This window comes from Triticum dicoccoides, chromosome 7B (assembly GCF_002162155.2).
Source record: "Triticum dicoccoides isolate Atlit2015 ecotype Zavitan chromosome 7B, WEW_v2.0, whole genome shotgun sequence".
Taxonomy (NCBI): domain Eukaryota; kingdom Viridiplantae; phylum Streptophyta; class Magnoliopsida; order Poales; family Poaceae; genus Triticum; species Triticum dicoccoides.
The window spans coordinates 716,602,408-716,626,518 of NC_041393.1; the positions used below are offsets into that span (position 1 = coordinate 716,602,408).

At 44.8% G+C, this 24,111-nt stretch overlaps 1 protein-coding gene across 1 annotated transcript in view; it reads left to right on the top strand.

Moving 5' to 3' along the window:
- Window positions 1–14,479: 14,479 nt before the first annotated feature.
- The window catches only part of LOC119337533 (transcription initiation factor TFIID subunit 1-like), a 17,949-nt gene continuing 8,317 nt past the window's right edge, over window positions 14,480–24,111 (top strand). The window contains exons 1-14 of the mRNA XM_037609701.1: window positions 14,480–14,731; window positions 14,847–14,959; window positions 15,868–15,930; window positions 16,017–16,059; window positions 16,240–16,479; window positions 16,890–17,011; window positions 17,462–17,630; window positions 17,972–18,995; window positions 19,657–19,859; window positions 19,961–20,198; window positions 20,450–20,786; window positions 21,245–21,451; window positions 21,567–21,659; window positions 22,420–22,626. Of these exons, the coding sequence (XP_037465598.1) occupies window positions 14,680–14,731; window positions 14,847–14,959; window positions 15,868–15,930; window positions 16,017–16,059; window positions 16,240–16,479; window positions 16,890–17,011; window positions 17,462–17,630; window positions 17,972–18,995; window positions 19,657–19,859; window positions 19,961–20,198; window positions 20,450–20,786; window positions 21,245–21,451; window positions 21,567–21,659; window positions 22,420–22,626 (3,111 nt within the window). The 5' untranslated portion in view covers window positions 14,480–14,679. The remainder of the gene's footprint in view (window positions 14,732–14,846; window positions 14,960–15,867; window positions 15,931–16,016; window positions 16,060–16,239; window positions 16,480–16,889; window positions 17,012–17,461; window positions 17,631–17,971; window positions 18,996–19,656; window positions 19,860–19,960; window positions 20,199–20,449; window positions 20,787–21,244; window positions 21,452–21,566; window positions 21,660–22,419; window positions 22,627–24,111) is intronic.

Sequence of the window (24,111 nt, forward strand, 5' to 3'; positions counted from 1 at the left end):
AGAACCTCCTCCTCCTACTTGCCATTCGCCCGTGTCGCGTTGGTGTACTTCTCCTGAAGACAGATTCACAGCAATGGCTTCAGCAGGATCAACAACAATGTGGAGACAACAATTCAACCAGGAGAGTAGAATCTGATTACTCAGATTTAACTTGACAGGCATTTCTTGCAAGATAACTAACTAGATAAGTATGATTTTTTTCGATAAACTAGATAAGTATGATGAATTTAAGCTGAGGAGTTGCAGCAGTACCTCCAAGGACTGAACTTGCTTTTCCAGATTGCCATTGGCCTTCAGCACACACTCATACTTTTCCTGCAAATAAGATCATCGTGAGTTCAAGGTCAACTAAGGAAATAGTACTCCATGGAACAAACAAAAAGAAAGTAAACTTTGCAATTCTTACAGAACTAGTGGAAAGAGAGATGCATTCTGATGATTAAAACTACCTATGTCAAGTGTACTTTGCAGTATATCTGCAGACCATCAATGGAAATAAAAAGCTGCTTTGCCTATACCTCAGTGTAAAAAATGAAATGTGAGAAGGTTTGGATGGTTAAACCTCCTCCTCCAGCTCCGGTGGTAGAGGAGGATGGTTAAACCTGTCTTTCTAAAGGCAGGTTTGGTCTAAGGTCAGTAAGAACTTCAGGGGCCTAGAAACTCCTAAACTCTGTTGGACATCCATACAGATTTTATTGCACCGAACAACTTTCTAAGTGAAGTCAATGCCTTGATCAGAACACCTTCTGACAGCTGTGGGCTCCACAGCTTAATCTAACAATTCAAACACAAGATAAAATTAGTTCTATAAATAACATTTACTCACATTCAGATCAAAAGATCAAACGAAGACCTCTAGTGCTCCATTCCAGACATTATCACACCACAAGATCTCCCAACTAAATCCGTTTAAAACCCATCATCTAAATTCTTCGCCTCTTACTACCTACCACTCAAGTTCACAATTGTTTTAAAATTAACTTCATTCATTTTGGTCTTTTAGAGAGGAAAAAGTGTTGGCTATTATTCTTATTACCACTTAAATAAAATACCATCATGTGCAGAGTCCCTTCAGGCAGTCAAGCATGATTTCGTGTTCCAGACAATCATGATATCAAATTTCAATTCAGAAGAGAAGTGCATTGGCAGTGCACCTAGACAAAATACTAGTACGGCGTACAACCAAAATCGAGCAAGAATATCAATGTCAAAGACGAAATACAAAAGCACTGAGAACTGGAATTAGCCACTTAACCTCCCCTAGACACCTGTAGAGACATATTTCCGACAGATAACTTGCACTGAAGCCGCATCTAGACTAAACAGTTGACTAAAGAGAAGAGCGTGGCAGTAGATAATTCTCATGAAGGAAGGAGGAGGCAGCAATAGTTGCACGGGCAGTTCCATCCATCCAGGCAACATACATACTACTACTACATATAGAAAGAGGTGAAAGGAAGGGGGTCGGTCACCTTCTTGTCCGTGATCTCGCTGGACTGGATCCAGGTCTTGATCCGGTCGCGGTAGTGTTGCAGCTTCTTGATCTCCTTCTTGAGGTCCGCCTCAAACTTCTCCTTCTGGTTCGCATTCTCGGTCTCGTGGACCTGGCCGAGACCCCAGAGAATCATGAGAAATCATGCAAAATCCTGAGAATAGGAGGTGGGGGAGAAGGGGAAGAGGAGGGGGGACCTTGTTCCAGATGCTGTCGAAGACGTCGACGCCCTCCTCCAGCTTCTTGAGCACACTGTCGATCTCGCCCTGCAGCTTCCGACTGGCGCCCATGGCATTCGGTGCACACTGCCTTGCCGGACTTGCCCACCTCCAGCTCCGTGCCCACCACCCTATCGGCACCGAGGAACTCCCTGGCGAAGGGCTCCACCATGACCCTGGGGCGGCCTCGTGGAGGATGGCGTGCTTCATGACGGGGTCGCGGGTCAGCATATCCGCCAGCTACCGCTGGATCTACTTCACCACCATCCGCACCCACCACTCCTTGGCCATGCAGCGACGTCGACAGCCATGGTAGCCACCGCGTCGGCGAGCGCCCGCGACAGCAGCGGGGACACTAGCAGCCGGCACGGGAACATCCTCACTGGCTTCACGGTGGTGGGAGATTTTGCGTCGCGGTGAGGCCGTCAGCCGTCGCTGTGGGGAGTTTGGAAGGGGAGGGGCGAGAGGAGGAGGGCGTGGGGAACGACGGCGAGCTCCGCTGGAGGGAGGTGGCGGTGGTGATGGATCTGGAAGGGAGGAGGCGAACTCTCTCTCTCCATCGGGCGAGGAGACGGGGGATCTGGAAGGGGATCGATAGAGATGTGGAAAGAAAGGAGGCGGGGGGTGGATGCAAAATGACTATCTAGGGTTTCAGGGTTGGTGTGGAAGGGTTGAGGACTGCCGTTGGATCCGTGAGCATCTGACGGTGTTTGATGCATGATCCGCGTGATACGTCCATGGACCAATCAGAATACAGTATGACATTATGACCATCTAAATTGGTCATGGCTGACTAAAAATAATTTGTCTAGTGCCAAAAATGAGTTTTTTTTAAAGGATCTGCAATATATTTGTTCAAATGATCTCATATTGTGCACAAGGGTGCATATTCGAATGGCAAACAATGTTGTCTAAGAAAGTTTTCATTTTCTTTGGACGAAAAAAGCATTTTTTTTCATTTTTCGAGTGCCCGAAATAAGGTTTTGTTGTGAAGGACCTACCAAATAATTGTTGCAAAATTAGACCAAATCATTTTTATAAAATACTAGGACATATTTAATGCACAATTGACTAAAATTTTGGGTGTCAAAAGTTTTGATCCACCTCTGGTGAAAAAGACAAATTTTCGCCGATTCAGTAGGAAGCAGGTCAAATTTGAACTGCAGCTGCCTCATAGTTTGCTCTTTATTTTTTCCAAAAATCATTTCTAGGTACATAAGTATCTATTTAATCAGAGAAACACCAAAAAAATCCAAGATTCAACCACTAGCTAGGAACGGTCATTCCTGCCGTTTTGACCGCATTTTGAAACGGGCATAAAAAATTAAAAAAAATCATAAAATTGGAAAACCTTCGCATTGTGTCATTATATATGACCAAGTTTCCAGGAAAAATAACAAACTTGTATTGCAGCAATTATTTTAAAAAAGTGTTTTCAGAAACGAGCTATCACGTATGGAGATTAATGGCTTTCAAGCCAAATGATCAATCTTACGGCCACATTCATGGCATAGTTTGTTCAAATGATCTCATATTATGCACAAGGGCGCATATTGGAATGGCAAACAATGTTGCCTAAGGAAATTTTCATTTTTTGAGTGCCCGAAATGAGATTTTTTTTGTGAAGGACCTCCCAAATAATTGTTGCAAAATTGGACCAAATCATTTTTATAAAATACTAGGGAATATTTCATGCACAATTGACTAAATGGTTGGGTGTAAAAAGTTTTGGTCCACCTCTCGTGAAAAAGATAAATTTCAGCCGATTCAGTAGGAAGCAGGTCAAATTTGAACTGCAGCTGTCTCATAGTTTGCTCTTTATTTTTTCCAAAAATCATTTTTAGTTACATAAGTACCTATTTAATCATAAATACATGGTTTGGTGGCGATACGTCGAGGTTTGGGCGGTGGCCGAGGGCCCCAACTCTAGAGCGCGTAAACTCGCATGCCTGCCATGTGGTCACCGCGTGACCGTGGCGTTGCCATGTGTTCTGGGCGGCCTAGGCATGTCTAGTGGGTTGGGCACTCCCCAGGTAGGTGCTAGGAAGAAAATTACAACATAAGATTCTCACAAGAAGACCGATCGATGCTCAAACATGAATTAGCAGCCAAGTGTTTGATTAGCGGTACGGGAAATGTACATGGCTAATGGGCGTGAGTTTTAGATGAGGATGATTCGTTACTAAGAAGACCGTCTTCACAAATTTTTAGCTCAAAAGGAGCAGCCAAGGTGGTACTTGCTTTGCAAAGTACCACACTGGACATAAATACGAATGTTGAAGCTGGGCTCAAAATAATGAATGGATTGAGCTAGCATTTGGTGTAGGATGATTACTTGGGCATAGGAAATCACTGTAGAAAATGGATACTATTTGGACATGCCAAAGTGGTACTTCCTTCACAAAGTGCTGCTATGAATAGAATAGGAAAATGAATATTTTTGAATTATTTTTGAACTAGGTAAGGAAGGTTTTTGACATATTTGATGAAGATATGATCCAAACAATTTATGAGAATTTTTTGGAAATTTTTGGAATAATAGAAATATAGGTTGCTTCACAACCTAGGGCAAAAATTGACACATGGACATGACACATAGGCAAAACTGATGAGATGGCGCCTAGTCATCGCAACCCACCACAATTTACAAGGCTATGACCATCTATATTGGTCGTTAACAACTAGAAATAAGGCAGTGAACTAGCATTGTTTGCTTTATGACCATTTCGTGTAAGGAAATTACGACCTTTCTGACCAAAATGGTCGCAATGGTTTAGGGTTTGGAGCCCCCCGAACAGCTTTTGACCAATTGTTCTCAAATGGTCATAGATCTATGACCAATTCTTCCAGGGTCACTGACAGAAGGTCACTAGTTGACATATTTCTTGTAGTGATAAACCATTTTATAGGGAGACATACCCATAGGATTTTTATATGCAGTTCTATAGGCCCATAATGCATCATCAAGTTTCTTGGACCAATTCTTTCTAGATCTATTAACAGTCTTTTGCAAGATCAATTTAATCTCTCTATTACTCAATTCTACTTGACCACTAGACTGTGGATGGTATGGAGATGCAATTCTATGATTAACATCATATAAGTAATAGTCTTTTCTTCAACTTTAATAGGTTCTACTACTTTTCCTTCAATGGGAGGATGATATTTAAACCACTTATCCTTAGGGAGATCAAGATGATTAACAAAGGATCCATACAAAGAAGCTACTATCTCATAGTCAAGTCCATATTTAGTGCTAAATTCATGAAAAGCATCGGTATCCATAAAAGATTTAACACAATCAAACTTAGGTGTTATACCTGTCTCCTTACCTTCGTCGAGTTCCCAATCTTCAGAGTTGCATTTAATTCTTTCCAATAAATCTCATTTGAATTCAATAGTCTTCATCATAAAAGAACCAGTACAAGAAGTATCGAGCATGGAGCGATTATTGAGAGAAAGTTGAGCATAAAAATTTTAAATAATAATTTCTCTTGAGAGCTCATGATTGGGGCATGAATATAACATTGACTTAAGCCTCCCCAAGCTTGAGCGATACTTTCTCCTTCGAGAGGCCAGGAATTATATATATAATTACGATCACGATGAACCAGATGCATAGGATAAAACTTCTGATGAAATTCCAATTTCAATCGATTGTAGTTCCATGATCCAATATCACCACATAGCCTAAACCATGTCAATGCCTTTCCCTTGAAAGATAAAGGGAAGACCATCTTCTTGATAACATCCTCGGGCATACCTGCAAGCTTAAATAATCCACAAACTTCATCCACAAAGATTAGGTGCATATCGGGATGTAATGTTCCATCTCCTGTATAGGGATTAGCTAGCAGTTTCTCTACCATACCCGAAGGAATTTCAAAGTAAATATTTTCAGTAGGTTCAGCATGTTGAGGAGAAACTCTTTGCTCTTCCGATCGGGGTGAAGATACCTCAAACAAGCCCCTAAAAGGATTATTTTCCATAGTAACAAGTGACAGTAAATTTCAGCACACTATATAAATGTTTCCTTACCAAATTCCACCTACCAAAAGCGCTTCACTCCCCGGCAACGGTGCCAGAAAAGAGTCTTGATGACCCACAAGTATAGGCGATCTATCATAGTCCTTTCGATAAGTAAGAGTGTCGAACCCAACGAGGAGCAGAAGGAAGTGACAGGCGGTTTTCAGTAAGGTATTCTCTGCAAGCACTAAAATTATCGGGAACAGATAGTTTTGTGATAAGGTAATTCGTAAAGGGTAACAAGTAACAAATGTAACTCAGATGTAGCAAGGTTGCCCGATCCTTTTTGTAGCAAATGACAAGCCTGGACAAACTCTTATATAAAGCAAAGCGCTCCCGAGGACACATGGGAATTATCGTCAAGCAAGTTTTCATCATGCTCATACGATTCACGTTTGTTACTTTGATAATTTGATATGTGGGTGGACCGGTGCTTGGGTACTGCCCATCCTTGGACAAGCATCCCACTTATGATCCCTCTCGCAAGCATCCGCAACTACGAAATAAGAATTAAGGTAAACCTAACCATAGCATGAAACATATGGATACAAATCATCCCCTTACGAAGCAACACATAAACTAGGGTTTAAGCTTCTGTCACTCTAGCAACCCATCATCTACTTATTACATCCCAATGCCTTCCCCTAGGCCCAAAAAATGGTGAAGTGTCATGTAGTCGACGTTCACATAACACGACTAGAGGAGACAAAACATACATCTCATCAAAATATCGAACGAATACCAAATTCACATGATTACTTGTAACAAGACTTCTCCCATGTCCTCGGGAACAAATGTAACTACTCACAAAATCATAGTCATGTTCATAATCAGAGGGGTATTAATATGCATAAAGGATCTGAACATATGATCTTCCACCGAATAAATCAACTAGCATCAACTACAAGGAGTAATCAACACTACTAGAAACCCACATGTACCAATCTGAGGTTTTGAGACAAAGATCGGATACAAGAGATGAACTAGAGTTTGAGAGGAGATGGTGCTGGTGAAGATGTTGATGGAGATTGACCCCCTCTTGATGAGAGGATCGATGGTGATGATGATGGCGACGATTTCCCCCTCTTGAAGGGATGTTTTCCCGGCAGAACAGCTTCACCGGAGCCCTAGATTGGTTCCGCCTAGGTTCCACCTCGAGACGGCGGCGCTATGGCGACGATTTCCCCCTCCTGGAGGGATGTTTTCCCGGCAGAACAGCTCCGCCGGAGCCCTAGATTGGTTCCGCCTAGGTTCCACCTCGAGACGGCGGCGCTTCGTCCCGAAAGCTTCCTTATGATTTTTCTAGGGCAAAAGACACCATATAGCAGAAGATGGGCATCGGGGGCCTGCCAGGTGGCCCACGAGGCAGGGGGCGCGCCCAGGGGGGTAGGGCGCGCCCTCCACCCTCGTGGCTGCTGGGTGGCCCCCCTCTGGTGCTTTCTTCGCCCAATTTTTTTAATGTATTCCAAAACTGACTTTCCTGGAGTTTCAGGACTTTTGTAGTTATGCAGAATAGGTCTTTGATATTTGCTCCTTTTCCAGCCCAGAATTCCAGCTGCCGGCATTCTCCCTCTTCATGTAAACCTTGTAAAATAAGAGAGAAAAGGCATAAGTATTGTAACATAATGTATAGTAAGAGCCCATAATGCAATAAATATTGATATAAAAGCATGATGCAAAATGAACCTATCACTATGCAGTCCCAACAATGAATGTGGGTAACCAAACAGGCCATTTTCTCTCCACTTGAACCTGACTGAGGTATATGCAGCCTACCAAACACATCCTAGGCAATGTGAGTAATAACATAGCTTATTTTTTTGTAGGCAAACATCTGATCTATTCATCTTCAATTATGGGAGTAGAACGAATATCAGAAATGATAAAAATTACATTCAGATCCGTAGACCACCTAGCGACGACTACAAGCACTGAAGCGAGCCGAGGGCGCGCCACCGTCTGATACGTCTCCAACTCCATAATTTTTATTGTTCCATGCTATTATATTATCCACATTGGATATTTTATATGCATTTATATGCTATTTTATATGATTTTTGGGACTAACCTATTAACCTAGAGCCCAGTGCTAGTTTCTGTTTTTTCCTTGTTTTTGAGTATCGCAAAAAAGGAATATCAAATGGAGTCCAATTGACCTGAAAATTTACGGAGATTATTTTTGGATCATAAGAAGCCCACGGAGCATCGGAGATGGACCGGAAGAGTCCCGAGGCCACCACGAGGGTGGAGGGCACGCCCTACCCTCCTAGGCAGGCCCTCCTACCTCGTGGCTGCCTCATGGACCCTCCCTGACTTGTTCCCAATGCCAACACCTCTTATATATCCCCAAACTTCCAGAACAGAACGAAGATTGGGAGTTCCTTCGCCGCAAGCCTTTGTAGCCACAAAAAACCAATCGGGACCCTGTTTCGGCACCCTGCCGGAGGGGGGATCCATCACTGGTGGCCATCTTCATCATCCCGACGCTCTCCATGACGAGGAGGGAGTAGTTCATCCTCGGGCCTGAGGGTATGTACCCGTAGCTATGTGTTTGATCTCTCTCTCTCTCGTGTTCTTGATATGGCACGACCTTGATGTACCGCGAGCTTTGCTATTATAGTTGGATCTTATGATGTTTCTCCCCCTCTACCTTCTTGTAATGGATTGAGTTTTCCCTTTGAAGTTATCTTATCGGATTGACTCTTTAAGGATTTGAGAACACTTGATGTATGTCTTGCATGTGCTTATCTGTGGTGACAATGGGGTGCTTATATGTGGTGACAATGGGATATTCATGTGATCCACTTGATGTATGTTTTGGTGATCAACTTGCGGGTTCTGTAACCTTGTGAACTTATGCATAGTGGTTGGCACACGTTTTCGTCTTGACTCTTCGGTAGAAACTTTGGGGCACTCTTTGAAGTTCTTTGTGTTTGTTTGAATAGATGAATCTGAGATTGTGTGATGCATATCGTATAATCAAACCCACAGATACTTGTGGTGACATTGGAGTATCTAGGTGACATTAGGATTTTGGTTGATGTGTGTCTTAAGGTGTCATTTTACTATGAACTCTAGGGTTGTTTGTGACACTTATGGGAATAGCCCAACAGATTGATCGGAAAGAATAACTTTGAGGTGGTTTCATACCCTACAATAATCTCTTCGTTTGTTCTCCGCTATTAGTGACTTTGGAGTGACTCTTTGTTGCATATTGAGGGATTGTTATATGATCTAATTATGTTATCATTGCTGAGAGAACTTGCACTAGTGAAACTATGAACCCTAGGCCTTGTTTTGAAGCATCGCAATACCGTTTTCGCTCACTTTTGTTACTAGTTACCTTGCTGTTTTTATATTTCCAGATTATAAAAACCTATATCTACCATCCATATTGCACTTGTATCACCATCTCTTTGCTGAACTAGTGCACCTATACAATTTACCATTGTATTGGGTGTGTTGGGGACACAGGAGACTCTTTGTTATTTGGTTGCAGGGTCGTTTAAGAGAGACCATCTTCATCCTACGCCTCCCACAGATTGATAAACCTTAGGTCATCCACTTGAGGGAAATTTGCTATTGTCCTACAAAACTCTGCGCTTGGAGGCCCAACACGAGTCTACAAGAAGAAGATTGCGTAGTAGACATCACCGTCATCGCCCTCCCTCACCGGAGTCGGCAACACTTGTTTTAGTAGACAGTCGAGATGTCGTCGTGATAAGGCGCCATAGGACCAGCGTACCAGAACAACAACAACCGCCGATGAAGAGTAGCATAGATCGAAAGGATCCAATGTGAAGACACGCGAACGTAGATGAACGACGAACAGATCCGAGCAAATACACCAAGGCCAGATCTGCCGAGACACACCTTCACATGCTTTTCGACGATGCTAGACGCACCATCGGTACGGGGGCCAGATGGGGAGAACCTTATTCCATCTTCAGAGAGCCTCCGCCATCTCGCCTTCCTGAGCAAGGCACAAACCCTAACAAATCTTGAAGACACAGGAGCCCTCCCACCGGCAAGGGTTGGGATCCACCACGCACCCATGGCCCTAAGGCCACCAGAGATGAGGCGGACCGACGGCGGCACTGGTGGGAGGCAAAGAAACCCTAATTGGGAAGGAGGTGACTGGGTACATGTGTTGTATTCAATATCTAACTAGTCGTAACATAGCTTGTTTGTAGGAGAAGAAGTCCCGAGATTAGTATAAGTATGTTTTCTAGAATTATATCATGAAGTTCTCAGTTTTTCAATAAAAGAACAAAAAGACATAATTTCATGGAATTTGTACCATGGATTTTCCAGGAATTAGAACATTGAAAATTTCTTTCTTTTTTCTATTTGAAATTTTAACGTCATGAAATCCAATATTTATTTTAATTATCCTAGGATGAGATTCTTCATTTTTATAGAAGACACATAACTCCATGGAAATATTACATACTATTCAACGTTAAATTTGTCACCTTATATCACATGCTATTCAATGTTAAATTTGTCATTTCTGTGTTGTTGCCACCAGATTTTGGTATAGTCAAAAACATAATTAAGAATGCCTCAAATAGAAAAGTGTTCAAAGTGAGAAAGTTCTGTATCGTCAAAAGGATAAACTTTGATATTTGGGACATAGCCATCCGATCTCATTTATAAGGCCGAAGTTGTGTTCGAAATACTGAGATTTTGTGTCCAAAACACTGTTCGGCTGATTACGCCCCCAAGACGGCCTCATATAGAAAACTGGTCTACATGAATTGTCTTCGTCTCGTCGAAACGATCGGTTTTGATAAAAAAATGTATCAATCCGAGATTGTATGTAAAAGTTACAGTCACCTGAGTGCAGCCCTATCACAGGGCAAAAGTGGCGCACCCCATCAGACACGGTGTCTGATGGGTAGCGCGAGTAACAATCTGTTTTACATGAGCGATTCGGTTCTGAAGATGGCCTCGAATCGGCATTCAACACGAAAGTTGTTCGTCTCGTCGAAACGGTCAAATTTGCTTTTGGGCTCATCTTCATCCGATGTCATTTGTGGCATGTGGGACCTAAAACTGAACTGATATTCAAGGCTTACCTAAATCCGAGTTCGGTTAATTATGGAAAGATTTGGACGTGATTTGGAGTCCTTTTCTTGTACAGGAAGTCCATCCGCCTCTTATATACATAAGTGGTGACGACCGATTGAACAACAACAAATACATCTACTACTTTTCATGTTCATCTATCCCTTATCATTGTATCTCTCTTCTCATTCTTCGTCGTTCTTCAACAATGGAGGGCTGCGAATCCACGAGGCTCTAGGGGCGGTCAGGTCGACCTAGGGTAGCCCATAGCCGCCGCGCGCCCTGATGGGGTGCCTCTCGGACGTATGAGGTTTTGGGTCTATAAAAGCGCCCGCCGGATTGCTTGCGTACCGTGCTTCCGGATGGGTCTCCTTCAACGTGAGCTGTGGTGCATCACCCCCGGCGTCAAGGGTATACGTGGACGTGTTCGTGTGCGAACATGTGTCTCGAGCAATTATTTGAATTTTAATCTGAGATTTTGTGACAACAAACATTGGTATTGTGTGAATGTGATTAAATTTTTTTCATATTTTTTGAAACATTTTAAACTGTGCTATGAGGTCCGGTGCACCGACCGGTAGCACCACAAGCAGCGATACGTCCCCACTTCCAAGCCCACAGTGATCGTATGCGCATTTTAGAAGTCGAGATAGTTCCCTGAGAGCAAGTAATTAACGAGCGCTCCTTCGGGAGCCTCACAACAGTCAGCGTCACTTGGCGCGCTCTCAGCCATTCACCACGTGTCGCGCTCTGGGCGCTATCTTCTGATTTTGTTTTTATTATTTTTCCGCATGCGTTTTCGGCTTTTTAAACGGGTTTTTTGACGCTTTGGTTTTCCACATGTCTTCCCTAGCTTTTCGACCAAAAAAAATTCAAATAAAAAAATTTGCGCAATTTTTTTCCCGCGAGAGTCACAGTTTTGTTTTCGCGAGAGGCACGGCCGTGCCTCTTGCAAACGAAAAAAGATGTGTTTTCTGTTTTTTTGCTTTCGCGAGAGTCACGACCGTGCCTCTTGGAAACAAAAAAAAACACATTTTTTGTCTTTTATCTTTCATGAGAGGCACGGTTTTGCTTCCGCGAGAGTCACGACCGTGCCTCTTGGAAACAAAAAAAACACGTTTTCTGTGTTTTTCTTTCGCGAGAGGCACAGTTTTGCTTCCACGAGAGGTACGGTTGTGCTTTCGCGAGAATCACGGTCATGCCTCCTCGAAAACGGAAAAAACGTGTTTTTTTTATTTTTCACGAGAGGCACAGTTTTGCTTCCGCGAGAGACACAGTTGTGATTTCATCAGAAGCACGGGCGTGCCTCTTTCGGAAAGGGAAAAACCCGTACTCCCGGTTCGGTTTTTTCCTCCGGTTTTTTCGTGAAAAAAAGGTTCATCAAAATCTATCAACATGAGATTTAGTTTTGAAGATCTCGACGTGAGGAATCCAAGGGCGAAAGCGGTTCGAGATTTGGACACACAGTTTAAGAGATAAAACGTTTTGAATAAACGGATCTATGAAAAAAGGGAAAACTCCCAGGTTGCGACAAGTGACACACATGCAGCGCACTACTTATCGTAATCTGGGGGAGTTGGAGTGATCTCCACAAGGAGTACTCCTTAGGGCATCTCCAGCCGTTGGCCCCCCAGGAGGGGCAAAAAATCGCCCCCTGGGGGCGCACCGGTGCTAAACCGCGCACTGGGGGCGTGATGCCCCCCAGTCGCGGCACCCACGGTTAGTCAAAAAAGTCAAATACGGCGCAAAAACGACTCAAATTTAACGCAAACATCGGCGAGTTCGTTCAAACTTAAACATATTTTACAAAAAAAAGAAAAAAAACTACCGCGGGCTACCCCCGCCGTCTCCCTCGCCGCCCACCCACGCGGTTCTACATGCCGAGGAGGCTGTAGAACCGCGTGTAGTCACCGCTGTCGTCGTCATCGTCGTCGTCGTCGTCGTCACCCCCGCCTACGCCTCCGTCGTCCCTGCTGCATCCCTCCCCCGGTTGGCGCGGCGGGTTGGATGGTCCGGGGGCGGCGGCGGCGGCGGCGTCGTCGCTGTCGAGGACCACGACGTCGTGCTCGTCCTTGCACCCAGGCTTGCGGGCAGTGATCTCCTCCAGGGCCCGGCGCTGCCGGACCATCTCGTCGCGGAGGTAGTCGTCCCGCGCCCACCGCATGGCGTCCTCGTCGGAGAAGCCGCGCCGGGCTATCTCCTCGTACTCCGCGGGGAGGCCGGGCTCCGGCTTGGGCTCGACGAGGATGAAGCGGCTGGTGGGTGGAGAGGCATTGGCGCCGATGCGGACGCCGGAGCTGCGGGTGCGCGCCCTGACCGGCGTGCCCTGGGGCTCCGGCTTGACGGGGCGGAGGCAGGGCGAGCTGCCGGACGAGGAGGAGGACCCCCCGGTATCCATGCGCCTCGGGGTCCAGGAGCTTCCCTGGCGGCGTGAGAAGGAAGGGGGAGCGGGGTACTCGAGGCGCGGCGTGTTGCCGCCCTCGATGTACTCGAGGACGACCTCCAACGTGCGCCCGGGCACGCCCCACCACCGACGCCGGCCGGCGGCGTTGAGCCTGCCGGAGAGCACGACGCCGTTGGTGGCCTCGAGCTGCTGGGCATGACGGCGGCGGAAGTAAGGGTCCCAGAGCGGGCTGTCGGGGACGTACCGTGGCCCCTCCCTTGCCGCATGCGGCAGGTTCAAGCGGATGCGTGCGATCTCCGCACGCCGCGCCGCGCCGGTGGGTACCGGGGACACCGGCACGCCGCCCGCGCTGATCCTCCACGCTCAGGGCACCCGCATGTCCGGCGGGACCTGGTACTCGGCCTCGTAAAGGAGGCGAGCCTCGTCATCATGAAGATGGCGGCGGCCGAAGCCGTTCGCCGACGCGCCGTCACCTGGGAAACGCTCGGCCATGGGTGTGAACTGGAGACGGCGAAAGAGAGGAGAGGAGAGGGAGGAACGACGACGGCGGGAGAGTGTGAGTCGCGAAGTGCGCCGGGGCACGTCATATATAGGCCGAGGAGCGCGTGCCACCGTGTGTACGCGTGGCGGGCGAGGGAGGGCGAGGGACGCGCGTCGTCCGGTCTTCACTGCGCCGCCCGTGAGGCATCAATGGTGCAGGCTGACCGGCGCGGCAGCGCGCGACAGCTTTGGCATTGATTCGCCGCGGGAAACGAGGCGATGAGGACGACGAAGGGCCGAGAAGAGAGCCGTGTCGCTGACGCGGCGGGCCTGCGGCTTTTTCGCGCCAAAACAGTTCGCCCGGCGCCCCCGGGCGCCCCCCAGCGCGCCGGGTTCGGGCTGGGTCCGCCGGCGCTGTTTTCGGCCCAAGCCGGCGAAAATCGGGCTCCTGGGGGCGCGACTGGGCCGTTTTTTTGGCGCCGGCGCGAAAAAAACTCCTGGGGAGGCCTTCCTGGGGGCGCGGCTGGAGATGCCCTTAACTGTTAAGTGATTTCGTAGTTCCCTGCCCATACATTTTTTTTAGATCCATTCCCTGCCTATACATAACACAGGCCAGCTTAACGGGCTCACTTAATCGGCGGTGGCCACCTTTACGGGCCTAGCCTCGCGCCAGCCCGGCCCGCTGGCTCCCGCACCCCCCACCCGCGCCGCCTCCGCACTGCGGCCCTCACTTGCCCCCGTCCCCTTCTCCCTCTCTCCGGACCCCTCCTGCCCCGCCCCACCTCGCCGCCGCCGCCGCCGCCCCTCCTCGCCGCCGCGGCCCCTCCCAGATCCATCCGCCGCCGCGCACGGAGCGTCGGTATCCCCCTCCCCACGTCGCTGCCCCCGGGACCCCAGATCCGCGGCGCAGGCGCTGCTGGCGGTGCGCGCCTAGGGTTAGCGCCCGCCCGCACGCACGCGGCTGGTGCCGTCGCGGGGCGAAGGCGGCCATGAGCGACGGCGAGCGCCGCGACGAGGACGTCGCGACCACCAGCGCCGCAGGTGAGCCCGCCGCCCTCCCATCCCAGGGCTGATCGACCGATCGATTGACCGGGTGGTAGGTATCGAGCTGGTTTTATTCGCCTTATTATCTCTCGCTCATCTGCCATCTTTCCAGATGACGACGACGATGAGGACTACGAGGAGCCTGGCGGAGAGAACCATTTCCTGGGGTTCATGTTTGGCAACGTCGACGACGCCGGCGACCTGGACGCCGACTATCTCGACGAGGTGAATACCGTGCTCGCTGTCTATAATCTCCTGTTTCTGTTCTTTGTGGTTTTCTGTTTCCATCTGCAGACGATACACACCTATGCAAGTTTTAGTTGTGCAAGCAGTAGTGTCATATGTCTCCTGAATGTTGCAAAAAGATCGATGCTTTTTTTCTTACCCGGCGTGTGATATGGTTGCCGTGACGCGAATGCACAAGTTCTATCTTTTATATCTCTCCTCAATGGTGCCCATCCATTCCCGATAATTCGATATGCCTTAACTTTATGTTGGATAGAAATGCTTTGGTATCACTGAAGGAGTGGATAGACTTTACAAGGTCAAAGACTCTTTTTTTACCTTGTTCTATTGGGTGAATGGAAATACTGTATCTTTTATTGATGATGTCAAATGTGAGCAGGAATAGTAGTTCCGTCTTTCTGTAGACAGCCACTAGACAACTGTGTAGAGTTTCGAATTGAATCAAGTTCAGAAATTTCAAAAATAGCACAAGTGGGCTTGGACATGGATAGGAGGATTGATATCGAAATGACGGTTAAAACCCGACGAATCCACTGATGGTTCCTCTCTCCATCTCCATTTTCGGCTTTTCCCTTCACGATTTGACCAGAAGAAGTCCAATTCTGTAACATAGACTTACCTCTGTTGTTTGCTTTTCGCTGGAACTTTTGACAACAGGAATTTATTTAGTTTCTTTGAATTGTAATGATGCTTGTGCTCACTAGCGGCGGCAGGACTCAGCCATGACCCAGGCAGCCTATAAGCACTGTAGCTGTAGCTTAAGTACTTTGCTAAAGTCTACAAAGGAAATGGCCGCACACCCCAGGCAGCGGCCCGGCCTGCCTGGGGTTTGGCGCCACACTGCTTGTGCTTCATTTCTTACTACATCTATTTTTTTGAGTTATCAGGATGCGAAGGAACATCTTTTTGCGCTAGCAGACAAGCTTGGTGCATCCCTGAAAGACATTGATGTATGGTATCCAATGATAATTACAATATTAATTTGATGAAAGCTTTCTTGTTTTCGACACATTAATGCTGTGTTGTTTGCTTATAGCTGACTAAGTCTTCTCCAGCAACAGCCGATCCTTCTGAGCAAGGTAAGTGCCATCTCTATAATTCCGTATAAGCATGAACCAGTTTTAATGGGTTCTTCATCGAGTCCAGTTTGTGAACTATTCATTATTCTGCCCTTCTCTGACAGCTTTGGTATCCTGTTTTCCATCTAATCATATATTTGTATGAAATGGTTGATGTATGATCTTTTTTCTGTTCTGTAGATTATGATGAGAAAGCAGAGGATGCTGTTGACTATGAAGATATTGATGAACAGTATGATGGACCTGAAGTTGAAGCAGCTACAGAGGAAGACCATTTGCTATCCAAGAAAGATTACTTCTCCTCAAACACAATGTTTGCTTCGGTCAGTAGTAAAGCTTCAGTGTTTGATGAGGAGAACTATGATGAGGATGAAGAACCACCCAATGATATCGAGTTACCTGGTGATAATGTCATACAAGGTTTGGCATATCTGTATGCATAATGTGCTTGCGCTTATTGTTAAGTTTTTTTGTTTGGTCTGGCGAGTGTTGCTCATAGTGGTTCATCTGACTATCTGAGAAAATCAGCAGTATTTTTATTTACGCAAGGCACCAACGTTATTGTTTTCATGAATGGTGTTCATTTTGAACCTCTGAAAACACCGTACAACTTGTTTTTATGCATTTCTTATTACTCTGTGATTAGTTTATGGAGAATAGTTTGGAAGCAAAACAAGCCAATTTCATCTGTTGAAGTCAACACCCCTTGTAATTTATGTTTGAATATTTATGTCTATGTATTTCAGCTTTATATAGTTTGTATTTGAATTCTATTTATATGGATATCATCTTGCTTTTGACGTAAGTCTCCTTTGCTTTTATCAATTTAGATGTCATTTCAGCCGAGCAGCCGGAAATATCACCCTCTAATGATAATCCTGCCATCGGAAAGGTATCTAGCCCATTGCCACAATCTCAGGAAACTATGGATGTTGAATATGAAGTTTGTCAGGTACACATTATTTATATTGGCTCACCCACTCAAATGAATTCTGAATCTCATGACACCTTTAGTTCGACTTATTGTTCATTCAGAATCTGGTTCACTTTCAATTAAGTACATCTGAGTTAGGACCGAGGAATCTGGATGAGAGTCAAATTTACTTCATAGGTTGGGTCATGCTTATTTTGGGGGGAAATTAGCCAGGGGACACTATATAATCCTTTCATTGTTAAAAATCACCGGATCCTTTTCTTCAGACACCAAAAAATCACTGGATCCTTGATGTCAAGTGGGACCTGGATCCACATATAAGTGATACAGCAGTTCATGAAAAAAAGCATACATTTTCTCATGCCCTGTAGTTAATATCTTTAACATATTCTACTCATAAATCTGCATTTCCTTTGTGATGATGTATGTACCTGTCTCACTGGACTGCTTGTTTCTAACAATTGTCAGGAAGAAATTGACACTGAGGAAGATCAACTCGAGTCTAAATCTGCGACTACCCTCCCTGTTTTATGCATAGAGGATGGGAGTGTGATCTTGAAGTTCTCTGAAATTTTTGGTGCACAGGAGCCTGTAAGAAAGGCCAAGACAGATCAGCATAAGCGGCCAGTGAATAAAGGTAGTCAACAGGCTTACTATAAGACACAAATCTAAGAAGATCGTCATGAACCCCTTGACAGTGTGGCATATATAGCTGGGTTGTGATTTAAGGCATATTAACCTGAAAGTAATGGTAACACATAATTACTTACTGTTTCTGCTTAGGCTCTATATTCTGAATATAAACAAATTTAGTTAGCACAAACCATGCGGAGAGCATATGCTCACTACTGCTTGTATGGTCTCCAGTCTTAGATCATTTAATCTGTTCACCCCCTCCCAAATCATATGTGTGCAAAATATGACCAATTTAATAGAAAATAGTTTTGAAGGCCTTTCTCTGGTATTAATTGCTTCCAGAGCTCCGTATCCCAAACATCAGTGACATTGTTGAGGATGACGAGGAAGTATTTCTAAGGAGTACTATTCAAGCTGTCCCATCTTTGACGCATATCAAGACGAATGAAGATTTTATCGAGAGTGACAGTGATGAGTTAATTTCTAGTGATACTTTTGGGTTTAAAGATTTGTGTCTTTCTGAACAACCAATGAAGGATGTACACAAAGAGTTCCCTACTGCTAAACAAGCTCTAGTTTGTCCTGATGTTTATCCACTTGAGCACGAAGACTGGGAAAATGGTATCATTTGGGGCAATTCACCAGCAAGTGAAAGTCAGTCTTGTTTAAAAAGCCGTGTCATATCTGAAGAGAGCTCTGATGCTCACAGTGAAGATGAGGGTAAGGATTATGGTTATGTATCCGGGCGTTGTGATGTACAGGATAAAAATAATGCTTCTCCAGTAATAAGAGAGCCTTTTGGCTGTACAGAAATGCCTGCTTCAGCTAGTTATCATTCCCCTGATAATAGTTACCCTCCATTGATAAAGGAGACTCCTCAGGAGAAGAATGACTCAGACCATGCAGAACCAAATAACATAAATGGAACAGTTAAAATCAATACGATGAAGTGTTTAAGCAACCTCTCTCTTCTGAACAAGGAACTGTTGGAAGGATCTTGGTTGGACAACGTAATTTGGGATCCCAGTGAGGATACTCCTAAGCCTAAGTTAATCTTGGATCTGAAAGATGACCAGATGCTTTTCGAGATTTTAGATGAGAAGAATGGGGATCACCTCCGCTCACATGCTCGTGCGATGATTGTTAGTCGGCCAATGAAGACTGCACCAGTGGAAAATGTTGGCCATAACAACCAAGCAATTACATTGGATGCCCAATTCAACATTTCCAATGACAAATTTTATTCCAACAGGAAGATGTCGCAACAAGCTAAATCTCATACTAAAAAGCGTTCTTCAATGGGCATAAAGGTGGTACATTCTGTTCCTGGTCAGAAGTTGCAGACCATGAAGCCAAAGCTGAGCACGTATGAGTCTATCATCCCTTGCCATAAAATTCCACATCTATTATTAGTTGATTAGTTGTCTTGTTTTGGATTAATGAACTTGTATCTGATGAATCTTGCAATCTTTATATGCTTATTTCATCACTGTGCTAATTATTGCACTTGGGGTGACATTTTTTTTTAATAAAAAGGGTGTCAGATCATTTCAAATAATTCAACTGAAATGTGTGACATATCTGTTTGTTCCCAATTCTTCATCGATAATATATAGTCAAGTGAGCAACCAGCAGTTTTGTTGTCTTGGGGAAATATTTCTGTAACAATGGATTTGGGCACCATATGTATCTGTATGCATATATAATTATATATTTTACCACTGTTTCACTGGATTTCTGGTTTCTGTAACTGGGATTATTCTACTGAACTCTATTCTTGTCTGTATTTGTATAGCATATATATCTTACCACTGTCTTGGGGAAATATTTCTGTAACAATGGATTCTATTTGTGAGGCTTGGCTCCTTATGATTCACATGTTTACATTATTGTTCTTAGCTATATTTAGCAAGTGTACTTCTGGGGCTTTAGTTGTCAACTTATCATGTGTAGCTCATGTACTGACTCTATTCTTGCCTGTTCTTTGCTGACTTCATCTCTAATAAGTTTTATCAACTTTCATGCAGTAACGAAATTGCAAATTTCCATAGACCAAAAGCTAAGTGGTACCCCCATGAAAATAAACTTGCTGCTGAGTTGCAAGGAGCTGCTTGCAGTCATGGGTCAATGACTGTTATAGTAATGACGTTAGCAGGAAAAGGAGTGAAACTTCTCGTCAATGCAGAGGAAACTCCCCTATCAGTAAAATCAAAAGCTTCCAAGAAATTAGGCTAGTACTCAAATCATTATCCTTCTCTGTTCTGTTTTTTTTTCTAAGTTTAGAAAGCCATCAACAGTTATTTTATTATGCCTTAACTTTACTCCATGCAGAATTTAGACCATCTGAAAAGATAAAATTGTTTGGTTATGGAAAAGAACTCCAGGATGACATCTCCTTGGCCATGCAAAACGTGCGACCAAACTCTATTCTGCATGTTGTTCGCACTGAAGTACATCTATGGCCAAAGGCACAGAAGTTGCCTGGAGAGGACAAGGCTCTCCGTCCTCCTGGGGCATTCAGGAAAAAAGCTGACTTGTCTGTTAAAGATGGACATGTATTTTTGATGGAGTAAGTCCAATCATAATATTTCTCTTCATACCACAGATGTTGTAATTTTCACATATGCAAATTCTTTTATGTGAAAGTCATATTGAAACTTTTACTGCTACTTTGGCCAAGTGGTGAACATGATGGTACTATGTGCAAAATTTGGTATTGATCATCTAAATGGCCATATGCTGTACTTCTTGTTTTGATCATGTATGTTTTTGTTCATTAATTAATGTGCTGCCGTGTGCTATTTATTGCTTTCAATGCAGATATTGCGAGGAGAGACCTTTACTGCTTGCAAATGCAGGAATGGGTGCTCGACTCTGTACATACTACCAGAAAACTTCACCCACTGATCAGACAGCTATATCCCTGCGAAGCAACAATGATGGACTGGGTACAGTGCTTGCTATTGAGCCTGCTGATAAATCTCCTTTCCTGGGAGATGTACGTTCTGGGTCCCAGCAATCATGTCTTGAGACAAACATGTACAGAGCACCTGCATTTCCTCATAAGTTGGCATCGACTGATTATCTTTTAGTTCGTTCGCCGAAAGGGATGCTTTCTCTACGCCGCATTGACAAGCTATATGCTGTTGGCCAACAAGTAAGCTCTGTACTGAAATACTCTATTCTATATCTGCAGGATGTTCATAATATTGTCACTCTTTTTCTTTTAATTTTTGAAATTTTCACTTGGGAAGGGGAGCCTTGGCGCAGTGGTAAAGCTGCTGCCTTGTGACCATGAGGTCACGGGTTCAAGTACTGGAAACAGCCTCTTACAGAAATGTAGGGAAAGGCTGCGTACTATAGACCCAAAGTGGTCGGACCCTTCCCCGACCCTGCGCAAGCGGGAGCTACATGCACCGGGCTGCCCTTTTTTTGAAATTTTCACTTGGAAGGGAACTAGTTTTGGATTAGTTTGCTGGGGTTATTTTTTTATTTGTTATGCTGCAAGTTTTGTAATGCTGGAAAATCTTCAACTAAGCGTCGCTATATTTTATACTGCATCAAAAATACACGCTGTGATCGTCAATAAATGATAGATTTGTGCTCTCCTGGCAGGAACCACACATGGAAGTATTTTCACCAGGAACGAAAAATCTGCAGAATCATCTTTTGAATCGAATGCTCGTATACGTATATCGTGAATTCCGTCTTAGGGAGAGGCCTGGTGTTCTTTCTCAGATTCGGGCTGATGAAGTACCTATTCAGCATCCTCTGACAGAAGCTATTGTGAGAAAACGATTGAAGCATTGTGCAGACCTGAAGGTAGATATATCACCCATGTTATTATTACTTCTATAATTGTACTGAAATCTCATTTGGTTTTCCAGCCATGGACTTCTGTTTACCATAATTAACACTCTCACATTCATTTAAACAGAAAGGACCCAACGGACATTATTACTGGACACAGAGACCTGACTTTCGGATTCCATCAGAGGAGGAACTTAGAAGATTGGTGTCACCAGAAAGTGTGAGTTTCTCAAAATTACCTTTGTCACTTGGGACAAACAACTACTTGTTGATGATAATTTTCAAATACTCCTCTCCTAAAGAAATGTGTATGCTGGTCAGTCATAACACACATGATATATGAGGATAACCAGGTTGATCGGTCACTCAGTTCCTCCGTTCCAAAGCCCCAAACCCTCGTGCATGAATTAAAGTATAAAATCAAGGAAAATTAGTAGAAAAAATGTACTGATTATTTCTGTTTATAGGAATAATCAATTGCTTAAATCTCTCCCTCTTGACATCAATACAAGTGGTTGAAGTGGAAAAGTACAACTCTTGGTTTCGAAACAAGACCAACTGAAAAGCAGGCGTTATGTTTGTAGTTCTAGTACAAGAGATGACTGTCAGTTTCAGCACTCTTACTAATTTTAGAGTAATATCAATAAATGGTATGTAGTAAATTGCATATTCCGAGGAAACTAGTAAGCTGCATTATATATAGGTTTCGTAGAGAGACTAGTAGATAAAGCAGAAGACACTTCTAGGGAGTGCTTAAGAAGGAATGGATGGCCATGACTTGCTCAAGATTAGCAGCTAGGTTGATAATCAATTTTTCGCACATCTCAAGTAAATAAAGATCCTCATGAAACTGGCCATGATTTGTTTGTAGTAGTGTAACCACCCTTCTTCTTTTGTAGTTTAATTTTCGCTTTGAAAGGGGATCTTGTCTTGCTATTTAGTTTATGGTAACTGAAAGTCTGAAACTTCCAATTCTCCAGGTCTGCTGTCATGAGAGTATGCAAGCTGGTCTGCATCGTCTCAATCGCTTAGGAATCGAGAAGCTTACTCAGCCTGTGGGACTTGCTTCTGCAATGAATCAGCTTCCCGATGAAGCAATTGAGCTCGCTGCTGCAGCACATATTGAGAGGGAGTTACAAATCACTAGCTGGAATCTTACCAGCAATTTTGTTGCTTGTACCAACCAGGTACTTCACTATATATTTTTTCAATTGATGCACTCATTTAACCAGACCAACTTATTTGCCTATTAAATGATAGTTGGTGCAAAGGACATAGTAATCTTTGGTGTGTTCTAGAGAGACCATGCATATCCTTCATCTATCATTTGTTGCTGAATATATATTGAGAGAATATGGACACTGATTTATCATGTAGCAACATGAAATACTTTTCTAAGGTGGAAATGACAGGCTAGTAAGTGACCAAGTACATGAGTGTGTCCAGTGCAGGTGCACCTGATCTTGGTTGACCTATCTGAAAGTGTATTAAAAAAAATCCAAACTGAATGTAGTATGGGAAACAAAAATGGCGAATCCCAGTGCTGACAGTGAAAATGAACCGAGCACACCCAATTTGTTTGATGTGTTAGGTTTGGAATCTTCTAACATGTTATATATGTTCTGTCTACATCCATGATTTATTTTCAAATTTTCTAAAACTTCATGGGGTTACTGAGAAGGTGTAGCAGCAGGAGGAGATTAAAAGACAACCCTCCCACTACCTTGACTGGTCTCCCGTCTACCTTTCCTTCTCAGAAAATGGGAAACGACCAGTGTGGTTGTCGGCCAGGGTAGCAGCAGGAGCCCAAGGCCCTACATCCTGAGGCCATGGCAAGAGATCAATACTAGGAAGGTGTAGCACGCGGGATGATGAGGAGTCATGTCTGGCTGTTGCCACTTCCGGCGATAGGCAACGAGTTGTGCCGCTAACTAGCTTGTGCATGGATATGGGCTGCGCACAACGAGATTGAGGTCCGAGGACACATGCAGTAAGGCAAGAACGCACTGCGTAGTGGTACTGATATGGGTCTTTATTTTCTTTGTAACCATGCACTTCTCGTCATGAAGATCATCGAAGATCACCGTGCACGTCCAAGGCGATCAAACCCAACTGCGATGCTTGGTGCGTACCTTCGGCCAGCAAGGCCGACGCAGTCCCGCTCACCATGCTCCACAAGGCCAACTACGTTTCTGTGATCTATGTGTTCCGCCCACTGGCGTCGCCCAACGCTGTCGTACAACTAGTGCTAGTGAGGGTGCCAATCGACTCGTTGTGGACGATGCTAGCGGCAACCACATGATCCTGCTCACTGACACCGGCGCGGGATTCATGGAGGCGATGGTTGACGATGTGTCCATCGAGAGGATCAAGCGGATCGCTGAGCACCTTGCGTGGGCATTCAAGCCTCACATTCCAAATCATGATTTTGTTGTGATACATTGGTTAGGGGGTTGACGGGGAGGCGGCGATGCAAGCCTAGGATGCCGCGAGGCCTACGACCAGCGTCGGTGTGCATGGAAGTGGGATGGGATCAGCCGGCAGTTCTCGGTCGACGAGAGGCCAGCACGTCATGGTAAAGGGGTGCGGTGAATAGTCCATCGTATGCACACATCTCTGTTGAAGTGATCGTCTGATCAAGCCTGACGATGCCCAGCGTGCGCATGATTTGC